This window comes from Lepisosteus oculatus, chromosome 10 (genome assembly GCF_040954835.1).
Source record: "Lepisosteus oculatus isolate fLepOcu1 chromosome 10, fLepOcu1.hap2, whole genome shotgun sequence".
NCBI classification, from domain to species: Eukaryota; Metazoa; Chordata; class Actinopteri; order Semionotiformes; family Lepisosteidae; genus Lepisosteus; species Lepisosteus oculatus.
The window spans coordinates 22926534-22948913 of record NC_090705.1 but is presented as its reverse complement, the minus strand read 5'-3'; the positions used below and the strand labels follow the sequence as shown (position 1 = coordinate 22948913).

The 22380-nt window shown below is 40.9% G+C and overlaps 1 protein-coding gene across 2 annotated transcripts in view; it reads left to right on the top strand.

The window, feature by feature from the left end:
* The first annotated feature begins 1152 nt into the window (after positions 1-1152).
* Positions 1153-22380, top strand: part of nr4a3 (nuclear receptor subfamily 4, group A, member 3) — a 38595-nt gene continuing 17367 nt past the window's right edge. The window contains exons 1-4 of one of the 2 annotated variants that reach the window (XM_015357313.2): positions 1153-1235; positions 2294-2375; positions 8713-9608; positions 20709-20838. In XM_015357313.2, the coding sequence (XP_015212799.2) occupies positions 2312-2375; positions 8713-9608; positions 20709-20838 (1090 nt within the window). In that variant the 5' untranslated portion in view covers positions 1153-1235; positions 2294-2311. The remainder of the gene's footprint in view (positions 1236-2293; positions 2376-8712; positions 9609-20708; positions 20839-22380) is intronic. The other variant, XM_006635708.3, reaches the window with a different exon arrangement.

Genomic DNA, 22380 nt, shown 5'->3' with positions numbered 1-22380 from the left:
TACTGATGTTAAAAGTTTATTTTGTGCGTTGTCTAATAGTCAACAAGGAATAAGACTACTTTAAAATACTTACATTTACAATAAAATAGGTCTTTACGTTTGTATACTTATTTCCTTCCTTTACAAAACGATTATCCATTTATTTGTTTCCATTTCAAGTTCTGCTAATTTTGCCACTCAAAACTTTTTGGTACTTTGGCAGGCATAGTTTGATATGTGTAACGTTTCTTGGAGATAACGCTTTACTGTCTTTATTGGAGATACGATACATAGTTGTAGAGATTATTTTGATTTTTACCACCAGTTAAATGTTGGTTTGTGTGTCCATTCGTTCGTTTCTTAAACATCATTTCTTGCTGACAATTGTGAGAGTCTGGTCACATATGTGTTCTGTGTCCCACAGACTATGACTCGATCGTGTAGGACTTTTTTTTTTAGAGACTCTTTATTTTTATGTTTCCACACAACCTAAATTGTGTTTGTGTCAACCGCATAACTCAAGGCAATAAGCTAAACTTCACATGTTATCGTTTGTATTTTCAGTGACCCCGAATTGCCAAAATATAACTAGTGTTTCGTTCACATGTTTATGTTTATTTTTGTTAATTCTCCGCAACATATTGAACTTCATGATTAGAAATTGTTTGAAATTTCACGACGCTTTTACGATTTGAGTAATTATTAAAATCGGTGGGGAAGGAAAGGTTTTCAAATACAAGAAAGAAATCCGACCCAAAATAAAAACAAAATTGCTCTGGAATAATTCTATTGTTGAGCCTGAGAACTGTTTTTTTTTTCGCATGTTGTATATATAAAGAATATACCAGTTGCATTTGTGTATTTTGATATTTTGAAATGTCCTCTTAAGAAAAAAAACGAGCCTTTAAAGTTTTTTTTAATATGTGCAATAGCCTTCAGTTTTTTTTATAAACGCATTTACAATTATTTGTCAATAGTCCAGTTAACCTGTATTTTGGTTGTTATCGACTTTTTCGACCAGTTATCAGCTTACGATTTAGTCAGCCTTTTCTTGCTTATGTATATGGTTGGCTTCGACTGCTCATTTCCAGACCCCGGTTCGGAAGAGCGCCCCCAGCCGAGCCCCGGCTCCGAGACCCGGCCAACGGACAGTTCAACACCCGGAGAAGAGTCCGCTGAGCCAGCCTCTCCCCACCGGCTCGTCACTCCTCCGCCGAGAAAAACAACCACAATTCAGCAAGCAAAATTTCGACCAGGTAAGTCTCCTTGTGAAGGCTGTACTCGGCGTGCTGTTTGATGTCAGGGCTTGTTTCTTGCAAACGGTGATGCTCAAAGTCTTAGTTTGAGCACATTTAAATACTTTTGCAAGTAACTGTTGGAGAAGCATGAGTGAACATTAGAACAGCCTAATAATAATCGCATTTAGAAATCTAGCGGTTATTTTTATAGCAGTGTAAATTGAACATTTTTGACCTATAGGGGAGCAGTCATGCTAATCAAGGGCAAAGTGGAGCGAAATTCAAGACGTATTATTGAGGTTAAAATAAATACTAATGAACAAGCCACTTTAATCATACAACCGACATGTTTTTAGAAAAATATTTAAAAAAATTAGATTTGGAAAGCATATATTTAATGACTTCCGAGTGTGTATTGTTTAGGGAGTGGAGTGGGGTGGGGCTTTTATTTCAATAAACCCCATCTTTAAAAGAGATGAAGACGAAATAAAGGTATATATTTTTTAATTGAATTAGTGCACAATAGCCAGTACAACTTTTAAAACAGGAGGGATAATATTGATGATAAATTCCATTCCAACAAAGAATGTAGCAGGCACGCAGTTCGGTGATTTCACAAATGACCATTTTAAAAAGGGGGAGAGGGAGGAAGTGTGACAGACGATTTTGAAAATGTCAAGTGTGCCTGACTGGTCACGACGGGGTGCCGTGTCACACGTTCACCGAATCGCTTCAGGGCATTTGACCCGAGCGCCTCGGCGCAGGGTGCGGCTGTTCCATAGGCCGCAGCAGCAATATTTTGCCTTTTTTAAAGAAAAAAAAATTATATGTACAATTTTAGAAATCAGGGTCTTAACCCAATCTGCGCTTGCGTCTAATCATTGGACGTGCACCGCACAGTGTGACAGTGTATCAGCTTAGCAAACAATTGCAGGTGTCTGTTTGCGTGCTTGCGTCTGCATAATTTCCCGCCTTATTTTGTAATTCATTCGTTTTTTTCCCATACAATTATTTGACTAATTTGACTAAGTCTTTCTTTATATATTTATTTTTGCAATCCATCTTTTGTTTGTTAGATCAATGGCATTCTGACTATGAGCAAGCGTGCACAGTTATTGGAACGGCTGCATTTTATCCACCTAAAATGCACACCTCGAGGTCAGAGACTGTTTTAATTATCAGTTCCCTTCCCTGTGTCCCTTAACCACTGTGAAGCTTGTGACTAAAACATGACTTTTTCTATGGGGGTGTCTGTGTTTGTTTTAGTTCTGTTTTAACCTGATCGTCTGTGCACTCTCTTTCATTGATTGGCAGACTCTTCCTAGGAAGTGAATCAATAAGGGCAAATTCATCTTTATTTTATGTCTCATAGCATACAGTACCTTTTTTAGTCAGGAAAGGTGCCACAATGCCTAAATTAGATCATTGTTCAATCTTCAACAAAAGAAAATTAAGTTTGGTGCCTATCACAAATTCAGGGTGGGTCATGAATACCTCCCCTTACCCCAGACGAAGGAGTTTCATATGCTGTTGGCCCTGACCAAATTCTCCTCTGAAGCCAGATGCCGTATTTGTAGTAATTACTTATATGCATCAGCACAGTGGCATTTCTGTAGGGTCCAATATTTAAAACAATATCTTTGTGAGGATTTTCTTATGTTCCAGTTTTTTTTTAAATAGAAACTGATCAGAAAGTAAACTCTCTTCAGGGACGGGTGAGAGATAGGGGTATTTGGGACTTCCTGGTTTCTCATGTCTGGTTTGAAAGCAGCTTGAATGGGGTCACTAGGGATGACTGGCAAGATGGAAGCCAGTGAGTTTGACATCATTTGTGTTGAAATATCATGTACAAGCTCTGTCACCGTGATGCACAAGCACAGAAAAGACCGCTGACACGCTCTGCCGCCACAGCTCTCCAGTGACATATCCGTGCAGCAATATGGGAAGCTGAATAACTGAATACAAATCTTCCAAAAAAAATGTAATGTTTAGTTATACAGCGTTCTATATTTGAACTAAAAATAGTGTAAACTGAATCCTTCTCAGATTGCTCATCTGTATGTTGGCGATAATCACAGCCAACTGTAAATATAATAGATATATAATGGTTGTAGGAGAAATCACATACCAATTTAAACTGTAGCTAGTGTTTTTTTTTTTCGATTTAGATTTTTTTTTGAAGGCAGTAGAAAATCATTCTGAGATCTTTTCGTTGTTTTTTTTTTCTCCTAAATGTCAGAAACAACCCCTGGAGACGGTGGTAATGTGATAAAATTGGTGAAGCTCAGGCTGTTTAGTTATCAAGTGCAGTATCCGACGAAAAGCCATAGGGGAATTCTAGCTGCTCGTATCTTTTCCTGTGCTGGGGCTGTGACGGTCCACAGTCGGTGACATCACAGTGCTCCAGTGGAAAGAACAAGCTGGAGGCAGTGACACCTACATCACAGCTCCTGCACAGTTTTGAAGGTAGAATACACTGATCCATACTTTGAATAATTTGATTTAAAATCGTCCTTTTGAAAACAAACAGACCTCCCCTTTCTTTTCATGGTCTTGAACGAGACAGTTGAATTTGCTCAGAAAAGAGAGGAGAAAAAGGACACTTTTGGCGAAAACTGAACTTATGAATGAAGTTCCTCAGCGAGTGTTTCCTGTGTGGAAGGAAGTGCTGGTCAGTTGCGTAGACGCACACAGCCCAACCACGCAGTGAAGTCATCGACTCTTAATTTCTCCTACCCACCCTTTCCAGTGTGATCGTGGGGGGAGGGCTGAAGAAGGGGGCCGTGCTGTGTCGTGAGTTTCCTATAAGAAAGTTTGACTCATAAGGTATTTCGAAGCTCTGAAGCCTTACTTTTTGTTTGAATGATGAGTGTCTAAAAATGTTCTTCAGGGGCTTGGTTCATGTAAAGTAGTTTAAAGTATTGTGTATATTCTGTACGTGAAAACACCCCAAATAAATTCAGTTTCTGTTTGGAAATGTAGAATAGAGTATCAGGTATTTTGCTTGTATTTAAAAAAACTTCAGTAATGGATGATAAAAACCTGTCACGTTTTTGAGACACTATAGGATACAGGAGGGCTACATTTAGAGTGAAAATATGGTTCCAGCTGTCATCCACTGCTTTATTTTCACTACTTATATCCTGTTTACATTGCAATTCTTATAATACATTAACACAGCAACTATCGTCCTACTAAATCAGTATAGACTTCATATTTAAGTTAGTATTTCAGAGCTTGGTGCTGGGGTGAAACTGTAAAGCAGAGACATCTAATTTAAATATTTAAAAGGACAGAGTATTGAATGGTACAATGTTAAATATTTACTCTTACATGTTAAGGGAAGTATGATTGTATTATTAAAGACTGTGCTAAATAATTAAAATTAGGAAATAATGTATTCATATCAATTAAACTTTCCAAAGATATATGTTTACACAAAAGAATGTAGTGTTTTATGTTCAGTGTAGTTCTCCCAAGTACATAATTGTTTTGACATAATAATATAACATTAATATAAAAATTCATTCAAATGTCCCAACACTACTATTTACACAACCAACACCAACATTATCATTACACTGTTGGTATTACAGTATTTAATCTAACAGAGAACACCAGTTTACTAACCTGTCAAAGCAATACCTAACAAAATAAAAATGAAACGCCTTATTAAAAGAATATAATATTTCTTCCTAAACGATTTTCTATTGGTTTGAGATGGCTGGATTTAAGGGTGCTTTAGAAAATACAATTTTTCATTATTATTCGTTCTGCTGTCTAAGGGGAAATAAATATTTTGAAAAAGATCGGTAAATTATCTCTAATTGTCTTGCGGAATACCAAACGCAGAGAAAGTGAGAGAGAGAGAGCAAAAAAAACAGCATTTGAAATTTAAGAGAGTTTGTCGTCAGACGAAACCGCAACATTTAGGGAACAAATGATGTGGAGTCTGAGCGTCATTCGGGTTTTTTAAAAGCCTAACAATGGATGTCTTGGGGAGAAAGTAGCTGCTAAGTTTGTCGCACTTGGAAACTTCTCTCCTTTCCTGTGAGCGTACACAGTGGGTGTGTGTGCGCGCGTAGTCCGGCTTGTGCAGCGCGAGAGTCGCCTGAGGACAGCCGGCGCAGGAGCCGTTCATAATTGATACAGTCTCTTGATTTTACTAAACAAACATTACGTACCGGAATATTAGTGATTACGAAGACACCAGAGGAAAAAGCTGTTGAAGAAAAAAACGTCAATGGGACCTTTTCTTTGTTGACAGTTCCCTTCTAGAGAGCAAACATCATGACTTCTGTAAGCCTGCAAGCAGGAGTGATTACGCCGGTCTCTGCCTCCTATTATAAGTACAATAGGAGAAGTAAACACACACACATCACACGACCACGTTTTTCCCCTCTTTAATCTAAACAGCTAACACCACATCGCAGATAATTGTGTTATGCAACACCCGTGATATGGAGAAAGGCTTATTGCCCACAAACTTTTTAAATTATGCTTTTTGATGTGACCTTAAAGACAACCCCGTATTGTAGTCCAAGACAATACTATGTCTAGACGTTACACCATAGTTCTATCATAAAAGGTTAGTATCTAAAAAAAACATTTCTGCACCAAAAATTGTAATTTAATATTTATTTTTAAATTATGAATAGAATTTTGTTTATAACTCACAGTAAAGAAAAGTTGCACATAAAGTAGTTCATATGCATATTCCCTTTAAATATCAGTGTAAAATATGTTCCTTCTTTTCCTAGACATATTTTCTTTTGATTTTCGCTTATCTATTTGTTGTACCTAATATGATAACACGTTTCTAAAAATGTGAAGGGTCAACAGTGAAATTACCATGACAGTTCTACTTTAAGGAGAATTAACGTTTTTCATTTTAAAACATCCAAGTCATGTCATTTCTAGGGGTATGTTTTGTATCCCTAAAAAACAGATCATTTTTTATATTTTTTAAGTTTTGATATTGGGAGACCAATGTCCAGTGTTTCTACCTTTTTTGTTAAGATATAATTTAAAGTAACCTTATGCTCAGATAAAAGTATCAGGGAAATAAACATGATTATTTTCTTAAAAATCACCGAATGTAGACCTTTAAACACACGACTAAAGCCTAAATTCTTCTGTAACATCTCCTAAGCATTTGTAAAGTATATTTAGATTTGTATTGTAAAACATGTTCTGTTACTTTACTGCACTTAGAAAAATAGATGCCAATAACTGTTTTGTTTGCTAATTTGTCATGAGCTTGAATGTTAAACAGACTAAAATTACAACCAGTTTATTTGTAGAAATAGAGCTCCAAGGCAAATATTACAGGAATAACACTTCAATGTTTTCCGTGTAAGGTTTGTTGGTCACCTGTTTTAGTTGCCTTCCTTCTAAAAATATTCCAGACTTGGCCTCTTCATTTAGAAGTGAAAGTGTCTTCATCATCAAATACCAGAACTGTCAGAGCCATCTAATTTCAGTCTTACCTTTATGCAAAACTGCCTGTACTTTTGTGCAACAAACACATTTTTTTTTCTCTTCCCAATTCATCATTAATGCTTTCTCATGGTGAATTTGTCATCGTCCGCAGGGTAGCATTTTTGTTGGAAACCCATTTCCTGAAAGATCCTCTGGCCATTTCTAATTTCCTCATTTAAAATGTACGGTGAGGCACGGGCGAGTTTTGGAACCTGTGGCGTTTCTTGGGTTTTTAGTGCCTCTCGGAACAAGCCCAGAAACGATAGGATTGGGAACAGGAAAAAAACAACACACAAGGCGTTTTTGAAAATGAAGTTTTGCAGCATTGGCTTCTGCCGTAACGGGTCTTGAACCCATCTGAGGATTCCAGTTTTTTATGCTTTTGCGTGCCTTGTGTGTCGCAGGCCTTCATGGGGATAAATGGCTAATTTGTTCGTGGTAAGAATAAGAGTCTGGTCAGCCCCGGAGGATTGAGTATAACTAATGAGGCTCTGTGGGTTCGCCCTCCTCAATGTCTGTCCTCTCTGCTGTTGCACAGTAGAGCTGTGCACCCGCATTATTTTTAACTGAGAGCTTCTCTCTCCCTTGGCACAGCCTAATGCTTCACTGTCTGTAAGTTTCTTTGCTTCTTCATATATCTGTTTGTTTTTTGACCATGTAACTGCCTTTAAACTGGTCTTTTGTACATACTTTTACTTGTTTTTATTTTTGCTTTGCACCAGCGTGCCCATGCATATTAAACCGTAGCCATCTGCTTCTGTAGGTGATACACTCTGACTGCACTGGGTTTGTTATGAGGGCAAAAAAAAAAAAAGCTTAGCAAAGATCTGTCGTGTCCGTCTTCTCATTCTGTTGTGCATCCTGGTACGTACAGTACTGTAACACAGCGCTTGGAGGTGGCATTCCCGAGAAATGCAGAAGTAACGTAGATTGCGATCATACAGACCGTGCATAACTGATGCCTAGCAACATTCAGACAGCTTGATGCAACATCTGTGTCAAGTAATCAGGGGAAGCCGATAGTTTTCAAGTGCTCTGGCAGGACACATCCAAACCTATTTTGCCTTTTGCAAATGCGGAACAGAGCTTTAAAGGAAGTCTCAACCAGGTTTGGATTTTATCTGGGGGGGTGGGGGGGTGTTTGTTGTGCTTCATGTGCCCTGAAACTTTATATTGACAGCAAAGGCATTAGCATGCGCTGGTGGATATCGTTATCTGCAGTCTGTGCAAGATGGAGTTTTGTGCAGAACTGGCTTTCTTTCATTAGTAAAACCGTGCTGGGTGTCAGCAGGCTGCCCAGTATTTAAAAAACAGAAGAGTAGTGCACCCTGGGTGCCCAATTGGTCACGTTGTTTCTTTTGTTTAATTCAGTATATATTTTGCATGACGAAAGTCATTTTTGGAAGTTTTCCTAGCAGCGGGTGTCATTGTGCTCCTTTGTGAGATTTGGATATTAGCATTTGATTTTGCTTGCCATTCTGTGTTTCCTGCTTTATCTCTCTCAGCAGTAGTGTGTGGGCTTTTTTTTCTTTTTCTGTTTGCACATAATCACGAAAGACCTTGAGGCTTTTGCCTGATGAGTGCAAGGCTGCCGTTTTCGGGGGCTTGGGTTCGAAGGGGCAGGCTCTCTGTCTTTCTCCCCCCGGGAAACTTTTTCCCAGAGGACTGGGGCTGAACTGGATGGCTCATCTGACTCCTTCGGCCACAATACCCCCACTGTAATTTCACTCTAAATCTCTGACCTTATGGGTGTCCCCTTTCTTAAAGGGAAAGCCTCACTGCAACTAATACTAACTCAGCCACAGTATTTTCATTCAAGAAAAAAAAATACTGCGTCATTATGTATTGTGGTCAGGGACTGGGCAGCTGTTTAAATGATCTTTCCTGAAACCAGGGGGACTTACGCCTGTCTTGGTTGAGGTGTCATTCCTGTAAAGAGATCAAAAGCAACAGCGATTCAACTCCTGCACTCTAAGGATGCGTTAATGTGCTCTTCTTCTGGGTTGCCTTTCAGATATGCCCTGTGTGCAGGCCCAGTATGGCCCCTCCCCACCTGGCTCCAGCTATGCCACACAGACCTATGCCTACCCCGGGGACTACAGCTCTGACGTCATGAACCCGGACTACACCAAGCTGGGCATGGATCTGGGAGGCACCGAAATCTCAGCTGCTGCCGCCACCACCTCCCTGCCGAGCTTCAGCACCTTCATGGACAACTACCCGAGCTACGAGCTCAAGCCCTCCTGCCTGTACCAAATGCACTCCACCCAAAGACCGGTCATTAAAGAAGAGGAGGCTCCCTACCCTCCCCCGCCGCCCTTGCCCCTTCCACAGTCCGAGGACGCCATTCCCAGCACCTCCATGTACTTCAAGCAGTCGCCCCCCTCCACCCCCACCACGCCAGGATTCCCGGTCCAGCCGGGGGCCTCCTCCATCTGGGACGACCCCCACAGCCTGCCCCCGGTGCCCCAGACCTGCATGGGCTCCAGCAGCCTGATGGATTCCGGCCCCCTGAAATCCAGCCCTCGCTTTCCCCTCTTCTTCAAGCAGTCCCCGCCCCACGGCGGCGGCGCCGGGGACCGCATGTGCTACGAGCCGGGCCTGGGCCTGCCCCTGCGGCCCGAGAGGTCGCCCTCGTCCTCCGCCCCCTCCTCCGCCTCGGCGCATCCGCAGCAGCCGGGCCTGGAGGCCCACCTGTACCCGCTCCACCTGAGCAAGCCCAGCAGCCTGCACTTCTCGCCCCTGGCCATGGGCCAGGGCCCCCCGCTGCTGGGGGAGGGCAGCTTGCCCTCCCCGCCGGGCCGCACCGTCCCCTCCTCGGGGGAGGGCACCTGCGCCGTCTGCGGAGACAACGCCGCCTGCCAGCACTATGGCGTCCGGACCTGCGAGGGATGCAAAGGATTCTTCAAGGTAACGGAGGTGCCGCCTCCCCCTCCGCTTTCACCAGCTTCTCTCGCGAGGGGCCCGAGCCAGGCCTGCGGCGCTGCGGCGCGGGTTTTTTTAGTTGTCGGCGTAAAAGCGGGACGGCCCGCGCTTGTCGCTTTCCTCTTCCTCTTGCCCGCGCTGTTCCCTTTGGCTAGATCAGCAGGACGGTGTCCCAACGCGAGGCTCTGGTGGTGCTGTATCCGGGCGGTAGTTTAAAGGGGAACTGCAACACTGTTTTAGTATTTCAGGGTAAGAATCAGCATCGAAGAATGCAGTTCAAACCGCAATAAAAGTAGCACGTATGCAGTGACGTGTAAAACTTCCAGTTTACATCACCAAACGGGCGAAATTTCCAGGTACGCGCAGTGCCATGTTCTGCGATTCAGAACAAGGCAACGAAACCTTCGGTGATGTGTTGCGGCCCTACGACATTGTAAACAAACAGGCTTGTGAAGACATCTCTTTGAATCCAATAGAAATATTGCTTTCGATTTTGAGACGGTCTGAGCCGACAAATACATTTCTGCGGTGAAATGTCTGCTGCCCAACCCGTACTTAAACGTCACATCCCATTAGTCGATATGGTGACTAGTGAGCAGGCAGGGTGGCATCACGTTGCAATTCGTGGGAACATGACGACTTTCACAAATTCCCGATTTTGTATTTATGTCGAAATTTGTAAAAATGTTCCAGCACGTCAATTAATTTATTCTGTTACTGAGATTTGTAGCCGATCAAAAATTGTGACTGCAGTTCCCCTAGTGTCGCTCCTGTTGGCAGGCTGAACAGGAGCTGTATCTCACATGTGGACTCAAAGGCAGTAGATATGTGCGTGTTTCCCACAGTCAGGCTGCATGTGTGGTACAGCCGCAGGTGTGTGTTGATCATGCCGCCAGGCTCTGCAGTGTGTACTGTTCCCATGACAAAGCCACTGTTAAATGAGTGAGGATTTGTGTGTTTGTTTACTCTTTATTATGAAGCAGTTTGGGCTTTCTCACAAGACATACAGTTCAGAAATGTGTGCTTTCCATCGAAAGTCTAAACAATTCAGCAGTATGTTTTAGGCATGGCAGTAATCCAATTAAGATGCAACGTTTCTAGTGTAATAGCGGAGTAATTAAGTAGCTAAGAGCCCAGTTGGAACCCTGAGTAGACACCGCAGAAGGAGCCCAGACAGTCTCTCTCTCTCACAGAAATGCATCAAGTGCTCTCACTGATCATCATGAATTGGAACTCTGGGATTTTGCTACAAGTGGTTGCCACGGTAATTGCACAGGTTGTTCCATTTTGTCTTATCCTTACTGAGTGAGAAAAGTGAAATATCCTCTCTGTGCTGGTCTGATTTCTTTCAGTGGTCTGATTTCTTACACGGGGCACAGATGCTTGTCAGAGTTAATTATTTTGACCAACAGGTAGTTTGTGTTTGCTGCCGTAGAAATGAGGATTGCTGAATAATGTTGATGTCATCGTGGACAAACCAGTTTTGATGTTGTGCTCAAGCATGAGATGCAGTCATGTAGAATTACTGTGCCTTTCGTCACTGAACGCTGAATTTTTAGATGCCCATAAGAGAGATGCTCGATTGTTGCTCTTCAGCAATGTGTCTGTCTGCCTATTTCTTCCCTTAAAACAGTTTAACCCCATGCAAATGTATTGATGGTTACTTCAGTTTATGTACAGCAGCACAAAATCTGACTACTTTATTCTGTATATATTTTTCAAAAATAAGAATTTGTCAATCAGAGAAAAATTTGTGAGTGTCACGGGAAGCTTTTATCTTCACAGTAACATTCTTAGAGGGTAAATTGACAAAAAAAGCTCAGTGTTGTAATTGCTAAAGATTCAGGCTGGTAAGGATAGTGTCAGGACACTAGTTGTTTCAGCCAGTACATTTTCATCTTGTCTTCATGACGTAGACAGCACTGTCGGGGTTGTCGAAAATGGGCTCATTATTTGTCTGTGGGGAATTTCGTTGCATAAACCAACACTCGTGCAAACAAAAACTAATACTAAAATGGTGCTCCACATAGTGTCCCTCATGTACTTTCCACAGAATCAGTGCACCCAGAATTGCAGTTTTCAGAAACATGTTCATCTGAAAATGATCTTTGAACAGCTGTGATTTTGAATTACATTTTGTCTGTGATTTTTTTTGAAAGAAACCAGAAACTATCATTTTTAGTCATGTGAAGTGCAGTAAATGCACTGGAAATTTCTAAACTTTCAAAGGATTTTTGAAAGTTTAGATATTTCTGCAGTTTTTAAAAAACTTCAGATGTCATTGCTGTGTGTCTGGGGTGGCTAAAAAAACTCTGTTGAGCTCAACTGAAACAACAATTCCATTGCTAGACTGACCAGCATAAAGAGACCATGTTAGAGCGATTGGACATATTCTATAGGGGCTCAGGCATTTTCTTTAAAGAATATGTTTGGCAAAAGATCTAAAACAAAACAGACAAAATGAAGACAAAAAAGACTTTTAAAAAGCTGAGACAGTGTTATCTAAACATATCTGAATGACATTCTTTTATTTTAAAGAATAAAAAATGTCCCAATTTCATTTGTGAATTCACTTTGAAATCAGCATTGATATAATGCAGGAATAGAATTAGAATAAAATCGTCCAGAAATCCACATCACATTTTTTAATTTCTCTTATTTGGTAGCGGGGACGTATAATTTCCTTACACCTCTTTTGTATGTGGGGAAAAAAGGAGGATGAGGATAATTGAATAATGCCCATGGTCTTGCCAAATAAATTAGTCTTTTTCAATTAGTTTTACAATTTGTCTTTATTTAGTAATTAATAAAATCAGGGCCCGCTGGGCCTCTGGGCATGGTTGCCCATTACTGTAATTTGCTGTGCTGTCGACACCAGTCGTCAACACTTCAACATCTGTCAGTGTTTTTACAAACAATGGCAGAGATTGCAAACAAAAAAGCGTGGTTTAACCCCAGAATCATTTAACTGTGCAAAAGTCATTGTTTACTAATTAATGCCGCGGCTTATACGAATGAAAAAGAAACTAAGCACATGTTCCATCTTTGACGTGTACTCACTGTATGGTTTCTGTCTCACAAGGAACCATTTTTGTATGTATGTAGATCCAGGGAACTGTATCAGATCCACATGTTGAAGAACTACTCTAATGAATCACTTGGGCCTGCAGCAAAATACCTACAGAGCTCCTCTGCTTAGTTCTAAATCCTTGTGTTGTCTGTATTTGTTTTGTAACACATTTAAAGCATTTCTGGTTCGGGCAAAAGAATTTGTATTTTGTTCATGACAGGATTCAGTCCTGCCCCCTGGACGGTTTGTGTAGGAATCCTTTCCTAAACCAGACAGAGCTGAGGAAGTGGAGCTGGGGTGCTCTGTAGTAATTTGATCAATAACAGGAAGTAGGTTAGATGGGCAGTCGAGTAGGAGTGCAAGACATTGAGGAAAATCAGCCGCTTTGCAAAATGTAATCAGAATTTTTATTAGTTGTTTTTTTTTCCCAATATCTGTGTACAATTACTGTTTAGAAATGAAAGATGTGCAATGAACTTTGATCTAATCGCTTGATCAGAGAGAGCCTGTAGTTTGCAAAAACTTTTTTCCCCCATAATTTTAACCTCAGGAAATGCATTTTGTAACGGCTTCTGTTACATATTTTGTATATTTTGTTCTCTTAATAAGAGTTAGAGAAGCACATCCTGGCACTAAACCTTTCAATAGCAGGCCTCTATCAAACGTCCTGCAGGCTACATTGCCTAAGCTGCTACGTTTGGGTTGCCTATAAAGTTTGAAGTCACCGACTCCGTCTTTTAATCAAAGCCATACTTCTTACTGTTTGAACTGTGTTCAAAAGCTATTGTTCATGAAAATGTCTTTTAAGCCACAGACTCTACTGGCATCACACTAGATGGGCTGAATAACCTCCTTTCATTTGTAATTGTTCTTATGTTTTGTTCACTGGAAACGCGGCTTAAAATAACACATATTTGAATACTGTGCATACTGCAAGTGCGTGGAAATCTTCATATTATTATATTTAGATAAATCTTTCTTTTAAGCTTTGAAACGGAGGGCGCTCTGCAGAAAAAATAGACATAAGCTGTGCGGTAATGCCCAGGACTTCACAAACACAGCTTATAGTGACTAAATGAATTTCAGCATTGAATTTCAGAAAAAAGAGGGGGGGCACTTCCTTAATTTTATATATAGATATAGTTCGAAAATCAGATAAAATCAGTAACAATAAACAAATTCAATTCATATCTCAATTAGGCAAATTGAAACCGATAAAATAAATGGCAGGGATTGGAAGATAACAAATCGTCTCTCCTAATGAGCCTAACATTAACCCTAACAGTGGACAGAGAGCCAATTAAAATTGACCCACTTCCTTCCTGGAAAAAAAAAAATGCCGGAGAACTTTTAATTAGGAGGAGGCTCTGAGACATTCAGCTGGCAGAGCAGCGAGCTTCTGATAGCCACTGAGGTGGCTGTTAGGGGGGGGGGTCTGGGGGCTGATCCCTGCTAGGCTTTTAATTTAAGCCTCACCCATTAGCACATGTTCCCTGTCATGAGTCTGCTCTGTGTGGGTTATCCGGCTTGCTTCTGCTCGCTTCTGGGGGGGGGGCGGCTCAGCACCCGCCCCCAGGCCATCACCACCACCAGCCCGCTGCTGATAATCAGCTCCTCCGCAGATGAAAGGATAATTCAGCCCTTTTACTGCAGCACCGATAGGTGCGGCTCAATGAGAGTAAACAGTTCGCAGGAGAGGGGCTGGGTGTCTTTGTGCCCCACCCGACTTCTGCTTTATTTACAGTTCATATGTGAGGCCATGAAGGCCAGCGCGTTAGTCACAGAGGGGTTGTTTTATTGCCGTGGTGCTCGTTCAGATCATACACCAGAGGCTTCACCTATCTGACTGGAGAGAGCTGCAGACCTCACCTGTCTAGGTGCTCAGAATTGACTTTTGATTTGCTTAACATTCCCCTAGAGCTCTACCCGGCTGACAAGAGGTGGGCTCATTCTGTTGATATGAACAGGGAGAAGCTGAGCGTACGGAGTGGTCAAAAGTCATTCCTCCAGGTGCCTTTTGGTTTAACAGGGGGTGCATAGTAAAACAGTTCCACCAAAATTTCTGTAACACCGGAAGAGATTCAAATGAATGTGCCCTGTGATTCTCCAGTTTGCTTGCCTTAGCAAGTATTTAATAAACTGCACTTTCTGCATATTTCTGAACGTTTTAACATGCTTTGATACAATGGTCTTGGTTTATCAGTTAGAGTGGGATGGTATGTCAGTGTGTGCTTTCAGGCAGCATTGCAGATAGTGTGCTGTCACCGAAATACAATATCCTTCACTCAGTGAATGCTAGTTTTGCAGTGACGTTTTTGATCTCCCTCAAAACAAAAAAATAAATACTGTGCCAAAGTGCTTTTCCGAGCATGTACTTGCCAACATATTCCCTCTAATTAAAAAAAGCTGTAATGTGCCTGTCACAGCTAGAATATAATGCAGTTTTTCACTGTGTCTGACAGACTCAGGGAAATCCCCACAGGGGTCATAGAGCAATTGCTCTGATTGACAGCTCTCTGGCTCAATGGGGAAGCAGCAACAGCAGCTGGACAGCCCTCTGTCACCGTGGTAATGACACCTGCGGTGCGACAGGGCAGGATTAGATTTGGGTTACAGTGTGAATACAAAACACACACACAAGCTGTAGTTCTTTATAAGTATACAGAAAAAAAAACTCCTAGGGCAGAGCTGCCAACATGAACAGAAACATGTGCCACACATCACAGAGCAGGCTGCTGTAATAGTGAAGACACAAACTGAAGCAGTATGGCATTACAGCATTGCCACAGTCAAGATTTGTCATCTGCAGTCAGTAAAAAAAACCCATAGCTTTGTTGGTAATTCAAGTTTAAATGTTTGGGACCTGCTCCTGAAATATTTGTTGTAAAGTGAACATTGGAAGCAGTCAGTGTTAAAAAGTTCAGTTCTAAATAGCTTTACAGGGGTTAGCGCATTTTGCATTTTAAAAGCCACTGTTGGTTTGTTGAAATCGTGAACAACTGGGTGTAACACATAGGTCACATTTATGTGAGTAGAACTGCAGTTTTTCTGTTCTAGAGAATTTTAAAGTGAAGGGCTTTTAAGAAGGTGAACGGAACCTACTAGAGATCATTTTTAAAACTCTAACTTCACTGATCATTTAGTTATTATTCAATAAATGCAAAAACCTGTGTCTACTTGATACGGTTGAATACCCTCAAAATGTGGTCAGAAATTTTAATCTAGTTACATTTTCCATGCAGAATCTCTCTCTATATATAAATGACGTGGATTTCTTTTTAAAAAAGAAAGATTTATCTGAAGCATTAATATAATTTTTCTGGCGTGCCGTTCAGGGTGAATCCTGGCTTGTGCCCATTGCTTGCTGGGATAGGCTCCTGCTCCCCCGTGACCCTGAATTGGATAAAGCAGTTAGAAAATTGGATGGGTAGATTACATACAGTAGGATGTTCAGTCCTATTACTTCCATAATAATATTATAATATCGTATTTTGTATTACACCCATATTACTCCTCCTGCTAAAATACCGAGTTAACATAAAGGACCCACCTATACATTCTGTACTATTTCAGTGTGTATTCTTATCTGTTGCTACATATTCCCCACAAATTCAGATGCCTTGCTTTTTCAAGAAATTAGGAAAGCGATGAGGCTTCAGTGTAGGATTTAACTTTCCCACTTCCTGTTGCTAAGTTGTAACCGACAGTCTTCATAACAATTAGTCAGTCATTGGAGTCAGAAGAAAAAAAAGGTTGTGCGTTTCTTTCTGGGCAAGCCCACGTAAGTAAAGATAGAGATTTGCCCAGGAGACTTCGATTGGTCGGTGGATGTACAGGTATTCACCCACGAATGCCATTCAACCAATGCAACTGGGTTCCGAGGCTCAGAGGCTCAAAACCACCGAGAGGGGTGGTCTGCCTGTTGGGGCGTAGTACATGCCTGGTGTTTTTTTTTTTTTAAAACGGTGCCAACAGAGGGCCAAGCTGTTCCTGTAGCACACGGTTTCTCCTCGCCCTCCTGTGTTCGGCACCGATCGCACACGCTGCCTGCTGGCCGCCCGCATCCGTGCCCCTTCACGGCCTGTGGCTGCCGGGGTCTCCTCCGCGCGCCGCGGCAGCAGAGACGGGGAAGACGCTCGTGAACGAGCAGCCTGCCTGCCTGCAGGGCAGAGAGACCCTCGCCATCCCAGCCCCCGTCATTAAAACAATCAGCTCAGCAGAGTGCAGGGCATGAACAATAATTAATTCAGCCTCCTCGAAGTACAGCAAGCCGACTGCCCTAATTAAAATACTCGCGGGTAGGCAGGGTATCATAAACGGAGGCTTCTTTGACTTATCGATCATTTTTAGTCCTGTCCAAACACAGAACTGATATTTGATTTTGATAGATGACGGAACGGCAGTGCCGAAGAAGAGACTAGGATCTTTCTAGTGTGAACCTCCTGATGCAAATCCCTTCCACGTCCAGGGAAATGTTCCGCGTATTCCAGAAATCTTTCTATAGAAAAGGTTTTTTTGTTCTAGGAGGTTTGTACTAGGGGATCAACTGAGGCAATAACAGAATTCTCAAACAAATACACAGATTTATACTGTATATATATAGGGCATCTCGGGCCTGTGCTTAAGCATAGAGACCAACAAAGAAAGACGTCAGTTTTTTGCGAACAATTCGGTTTGAGTAAAGTTCTTTGGTCAAAGGGACAACAGCTGTGCCCTATGTATGAGAGTAACCTTCCAGTTACTGTGTGAGTCCTGCTCCACACTTACTACTGCTGCTGTGTTATTTTACAAATACATTTAAAATATATTGTACATTTGTGATTTCTTCTGACGTCTTCATTCCTTATAGAAGCATGAAGCACTACACGTTACATGCTGCATGTACCTAATACTAAGAAAAAATATCTGGTACTGAAATGAAAATGTAACAATTGAAAGATCCAACTTTTTTAACATGATTCATTTTGAAATACTTTTTATTCTTGAGATTAGAACACAAGAAGTATATTATAACATGTTTGAACAAAAAAATACTTGCAAGCCAATTCTGTTAAGACATGCATTTTATGAGTTTGCCTCCTGAGATGTTAAATATTGTTAGGTTGTAGTCATATTTATTATATATGAATAACAGCAATTTTACTTTGTTCAAAATGTTTATCTTTGAGTTGTTTTTCGTGATGTTTCCTATTTTTTTTTACATATTAATAACATATAAAAAACATTTTAAATTATACTTGAATAAAATATACAAAGCCAAAATCTTTAAACATGCAAACATGTTTTTAGTGACTTTATGTTAAAGTTGATCAAAAGATAAATGGAGAATATGTTATTTTTTGTAATGATTATTAAAGATGACATAAATATATTAGTACATATTATTTTATTAATACCCCTTTATTATTACTTGTAAGGACTTACTGTATAAGTACTTCTAAGTAAAATCTTGAGGAGTCTTAATGCTTTGTAGCATTTTTAAATGATGAAATCAGTCATTAAAGATGCACAGCATGATCCAATAATCCAATATGGGTTTTTGTTGGAAAAAGAGTCATACTTGGAGATAATTTGTATTACAAGTAAAGGTTGATTACACGCTGAAAAGTCGGAAAAAGAAAAAAACATTTCAGCTGTAGAGGCTTCTTCTGGTGAACTGAAATGTGGTGTTTCTTTTTTTCAGCTGGGAATTAATATTTTCTCGTTCCTTTTCAACACACGCTGAAGCAGTTACACACTCAAACTATTTTTATTCCATAAGAATTAGTAACAGTCCGAAAGTTATAATGTTAACTTGCAGTTATAACACAATTTTTTCCTGTTTAAATTTCCACATGAAATGAGCCTATGCGTCTCTTTTTGGTGATTCTTTTCTTTTTTATTAGATTTAGTCAATATAGTTATTATTATAATTTGGTGTTTCAGCAGGTGTTATACACTACAATAACCTTGTGTGCAATTAAGAGTTTTCATGTGAGATTTCACTCACACCAAACCTTCTGGGATTTCAGCTTTTGGAATGTGCAGATTCTGGATTGATGTCAAATGGAAACCTACTGCAGTATCTTCTCTTTGACAACTTGGAGTTTGACATGAAAATCCCAAATCATTGCTGAATGATCTTACTAGTTTTGACTTGGCCACTCATAGCCTTTCACTGACTCTTTCAAAAACATGGGATTATTTCTAATATGTGCTGTAATGTACAATAAAAGCCAGGGGGAAGCACACAGTGGATGTAAAAAACACTGAAATAAATTAACATTTTCAAAAATATAGATTGACATTAGATCATCGTGAAATCAGTGAGCTGTATTTTTCAAGATGTCGTTAATGTCCTGTCAATTTGCAAATTTAAGAATTAAGTTAAATTTAATTTAATTCAATTTATGGGATGAAATGGTATTTCAATTTATTTTCAAACTTCTCAAATCCTAAGAAGAAATGGGTTTGTTCAGAACACTCGTATTTTTATATAAGCTCTATGAGTTAAAGAATTGTTTACGAGAGGCATTTGAAAGTGTTAAGCCCTGTTTCTGAGGCGGGTAAGACATTCAGGCTTCATAAACACCCTTGAAGAGAAAATGTTGCCGTAGCTTTCTCCTAATGAACAGAGACTTCACTCGCTCATTGTGAAGAGCTGCCTTTGTGCTCGATAACCCTGTGGCTAGTTATTGGTCATGGTCAGGCCCCCTGCTGTAAATGGTGAGGTCCTCGTTCCTCGAATGAAATAAATAAAGATTAATGGCATTACAGTACAGTTGCAGACAGTCTTACTTTTCACTGCCGAATTGCACAGCCTCACACCAGAGCCTTTTTATTCCGACGTGTAAGAAATAAGAAAAAAAAACAACCAAATGTATCCTTTCAGCCGTGCATTTTATAGTTCATACAATTCCATGAGGGAAGCTTTTCCAGATTTGTAAAGCATCACAAAAGCAACTCCTCTGACTAGCCTTATCCCTCCCATTCCAAAATTCTTTTCACCTTTCGGAGACATCTGGAACTTTACTTGTATTCATTTCATCATATGACTTTCTCCTGTGACAAATATACTGCCTGGTTTGTTTTTCGCTTAACACTTGGGGCACGAGATTGGAATTTTTTTTTTGTCCGCATTTTCCCCAAAAATGCCTTTTCTTGCTGGATTGAACGGCAAAAGAAGCCTCGGTCCGGCCTAGCCCAACCGCCCCGATGGTTCGACAGACCGAGTGAAATGAATTTCTCTCCTCTTGCAAAAAACCGAAAGTTTTGCCCTTCAGTGGCAGGGAGAGGCAAGTAACCTCCTCCCTAGAAAGTGAGGTCTTGGAGATCTTTCCGGATGAAAAACACTGTATAAATGCAAAGCCTTGTTATTATTTCAGTGTAACTTGATTCTTGGAGTGATAACGCAGCTATTGAATTAATGAGCGTGAGGAGTATAATGGCCCTCTCTCCTGAATTACACAAGTGTGTGGAGCACCATTCTCCCTAGCTCTGTAACCCCTTATGTCGTGTTGCCTGCTCAGAGTTGAGAACTCAATTATATGTTGTCATATTTTTCTCCTTCGAACAGCAGTGGCACCGGAAGTGCACCCAGATCATTTTTATTTTATTTTAATAAGGTCAGTAATAATCACGGGAGGCAGCTGAGTAGAAAATGATCCCCAAAGGGATATTAAAAGGCGAGATATGGAAACCCCAGAGGTATCATGTGATGACCCCGTAGTTTCAGAAATAATTTTATCACGCAGCCCGGCCTGTCTCCTGAGACCAGCTTCAGCACGCGCCGAGCTGATTCTCATTGTCAGCGGCTAGCGCTAATAAAATTGTTTTTCCTGCGGGCTAGCATGTTAGGAAATTAATTTTATCTAATTATACCAATGGCACTGTAGCCTTTCACATTGTAATTAAAATCTGACCTGCCAGCTTCTTGTTTAATTCCTTGCAGAGGAAGGGGAATGGAGAGATACGCGCTTGTACCCCCCCTCATCCTCACTTTTCTTTTTTTGTTCACCCTCCCTTTCCATCTTTAGAGGACGGTGCAGAAAAATGCCAAATACGTCTGTTTAGCCAGCAAAAACTGCCCAGTGGACAAGAGGAGACGCAACCGGTGCCAGTACTGCCGTTTTCAGAAGTGTCTGAGTGTGGGAATGGTGAAGGAAGGTAAGGCTGTTCTCCCCCTGTCCGCACGCCAGGGTCCAGCCAGGCCGAGTGACAGGCAAGCCTCAGGAGGCGTAGGCCTCAGTGTTGTCCCTGCCCATCTAACCCAAAGTGTTTTATTTAAAGTCGTTGTCTATTATTGATTGAGTATCGGCTGCGCCTCCCGACCCGGCTAACAGACTCACTCACACACTCAAGATCAAATGGTAATATTAAATAATTAAAAAATATCCAGCATTAGCTTTTTTGTGAAAGTTGAACCTTTTTTCCCCTAGGTTTACTTTAAACGTATTATACATTACCAATGGTGTCAATTTGGTTGTTTAAATTGTGTTTAAAAACTAACAGAACATTACATTACGAATTGGGAACTGAGGGAATGAAAGCTAGGGGAGTGAAAAAAGTTTTTTGGAAGGGTCAAGTATATCTGCCAGTCTTTTAGAGTTTGCTGATCTGTTTTCAAGAACCATCAACCTGGGATTCCCCCCACGTAGACCACCTTGCTGTACCTATTACTTAATCTCTGCATATCTTTAAAACATGTTACATTTCGTCTTGAGATGATTGTGTTTGTTAAAAAGGTTTTGTATCAGGTAGTGATATGGATCATTACACCCCCAAAAGTAATAAGAATGTAATACACTGTCTCTGCATCAGATTAATGTACTGTATATCTATATGTATATTCATATGTGTTGGACTAAGTTAGTCAATGAATATTCGGACAATGTTCTGCATTTCGTTCCCTGCATTAGTGATCCCCAAATAAGAAACAGTTTTAGAGAGCAGATTTTGCTGTCCAGCTATACAGTATATCCCTCTCTGGAGCCATCCAGCTACTTTACTAATCCTCTTCGCTCCTGAGAGATTTAGGGTTGTTAACAGAGGCAACTTTGGAACTTGTTTGCAGAAGGACCGGCAGATATGAACCCGCTTGATCGCCTTGCTTCAGAGCGGTTCTTCAAGGCTGCCCTTCCCATACGGCAGCGCAGCCCTGGTCTGTCGCAGCCCGCGCTAGACAGGTCCCACCAGCGCCAGTCGCCTTGCGCTCAAATGTGGTCAGTCAGAAGGCTCTGCCATTAGCACTGTGATACCCTTTAAACCCATGGAAGTGGAATTTCCTGTGCAGAGTAATTAGCTTCCCAAAGCGGTAATCACTTGCAGCAGGATTATTAATGACTGAACCTATTTTTTTGTCACAAGCCGGAGAGCCGGGCTGGCAGTGTGTAATTTGCTGAATATTACGCGCTGATGTCTGGAGACACGGCAGAGCGAGCTGTGAGCCGCGCCAGCTGAAGTCGTTAATGTAGAGACGCGATCGCAGGAGAGCTGCTCCGTGCTGCCACTACAACAGGGGCTCTCCCGGCATTCAGGCCAGAGCCCGGGGATGGCTAATCTGTGAAGTTTGATTTAATAATAATAATAATAATAATAATAATAATAATAATTAATTAATTACCTTTATTTTATATAGCGCCTTTAAAGGTGGCTTCTCAAAGCGCTTTACAGAATGACAGCAACAACAATAAAAAAAAAATACACAAA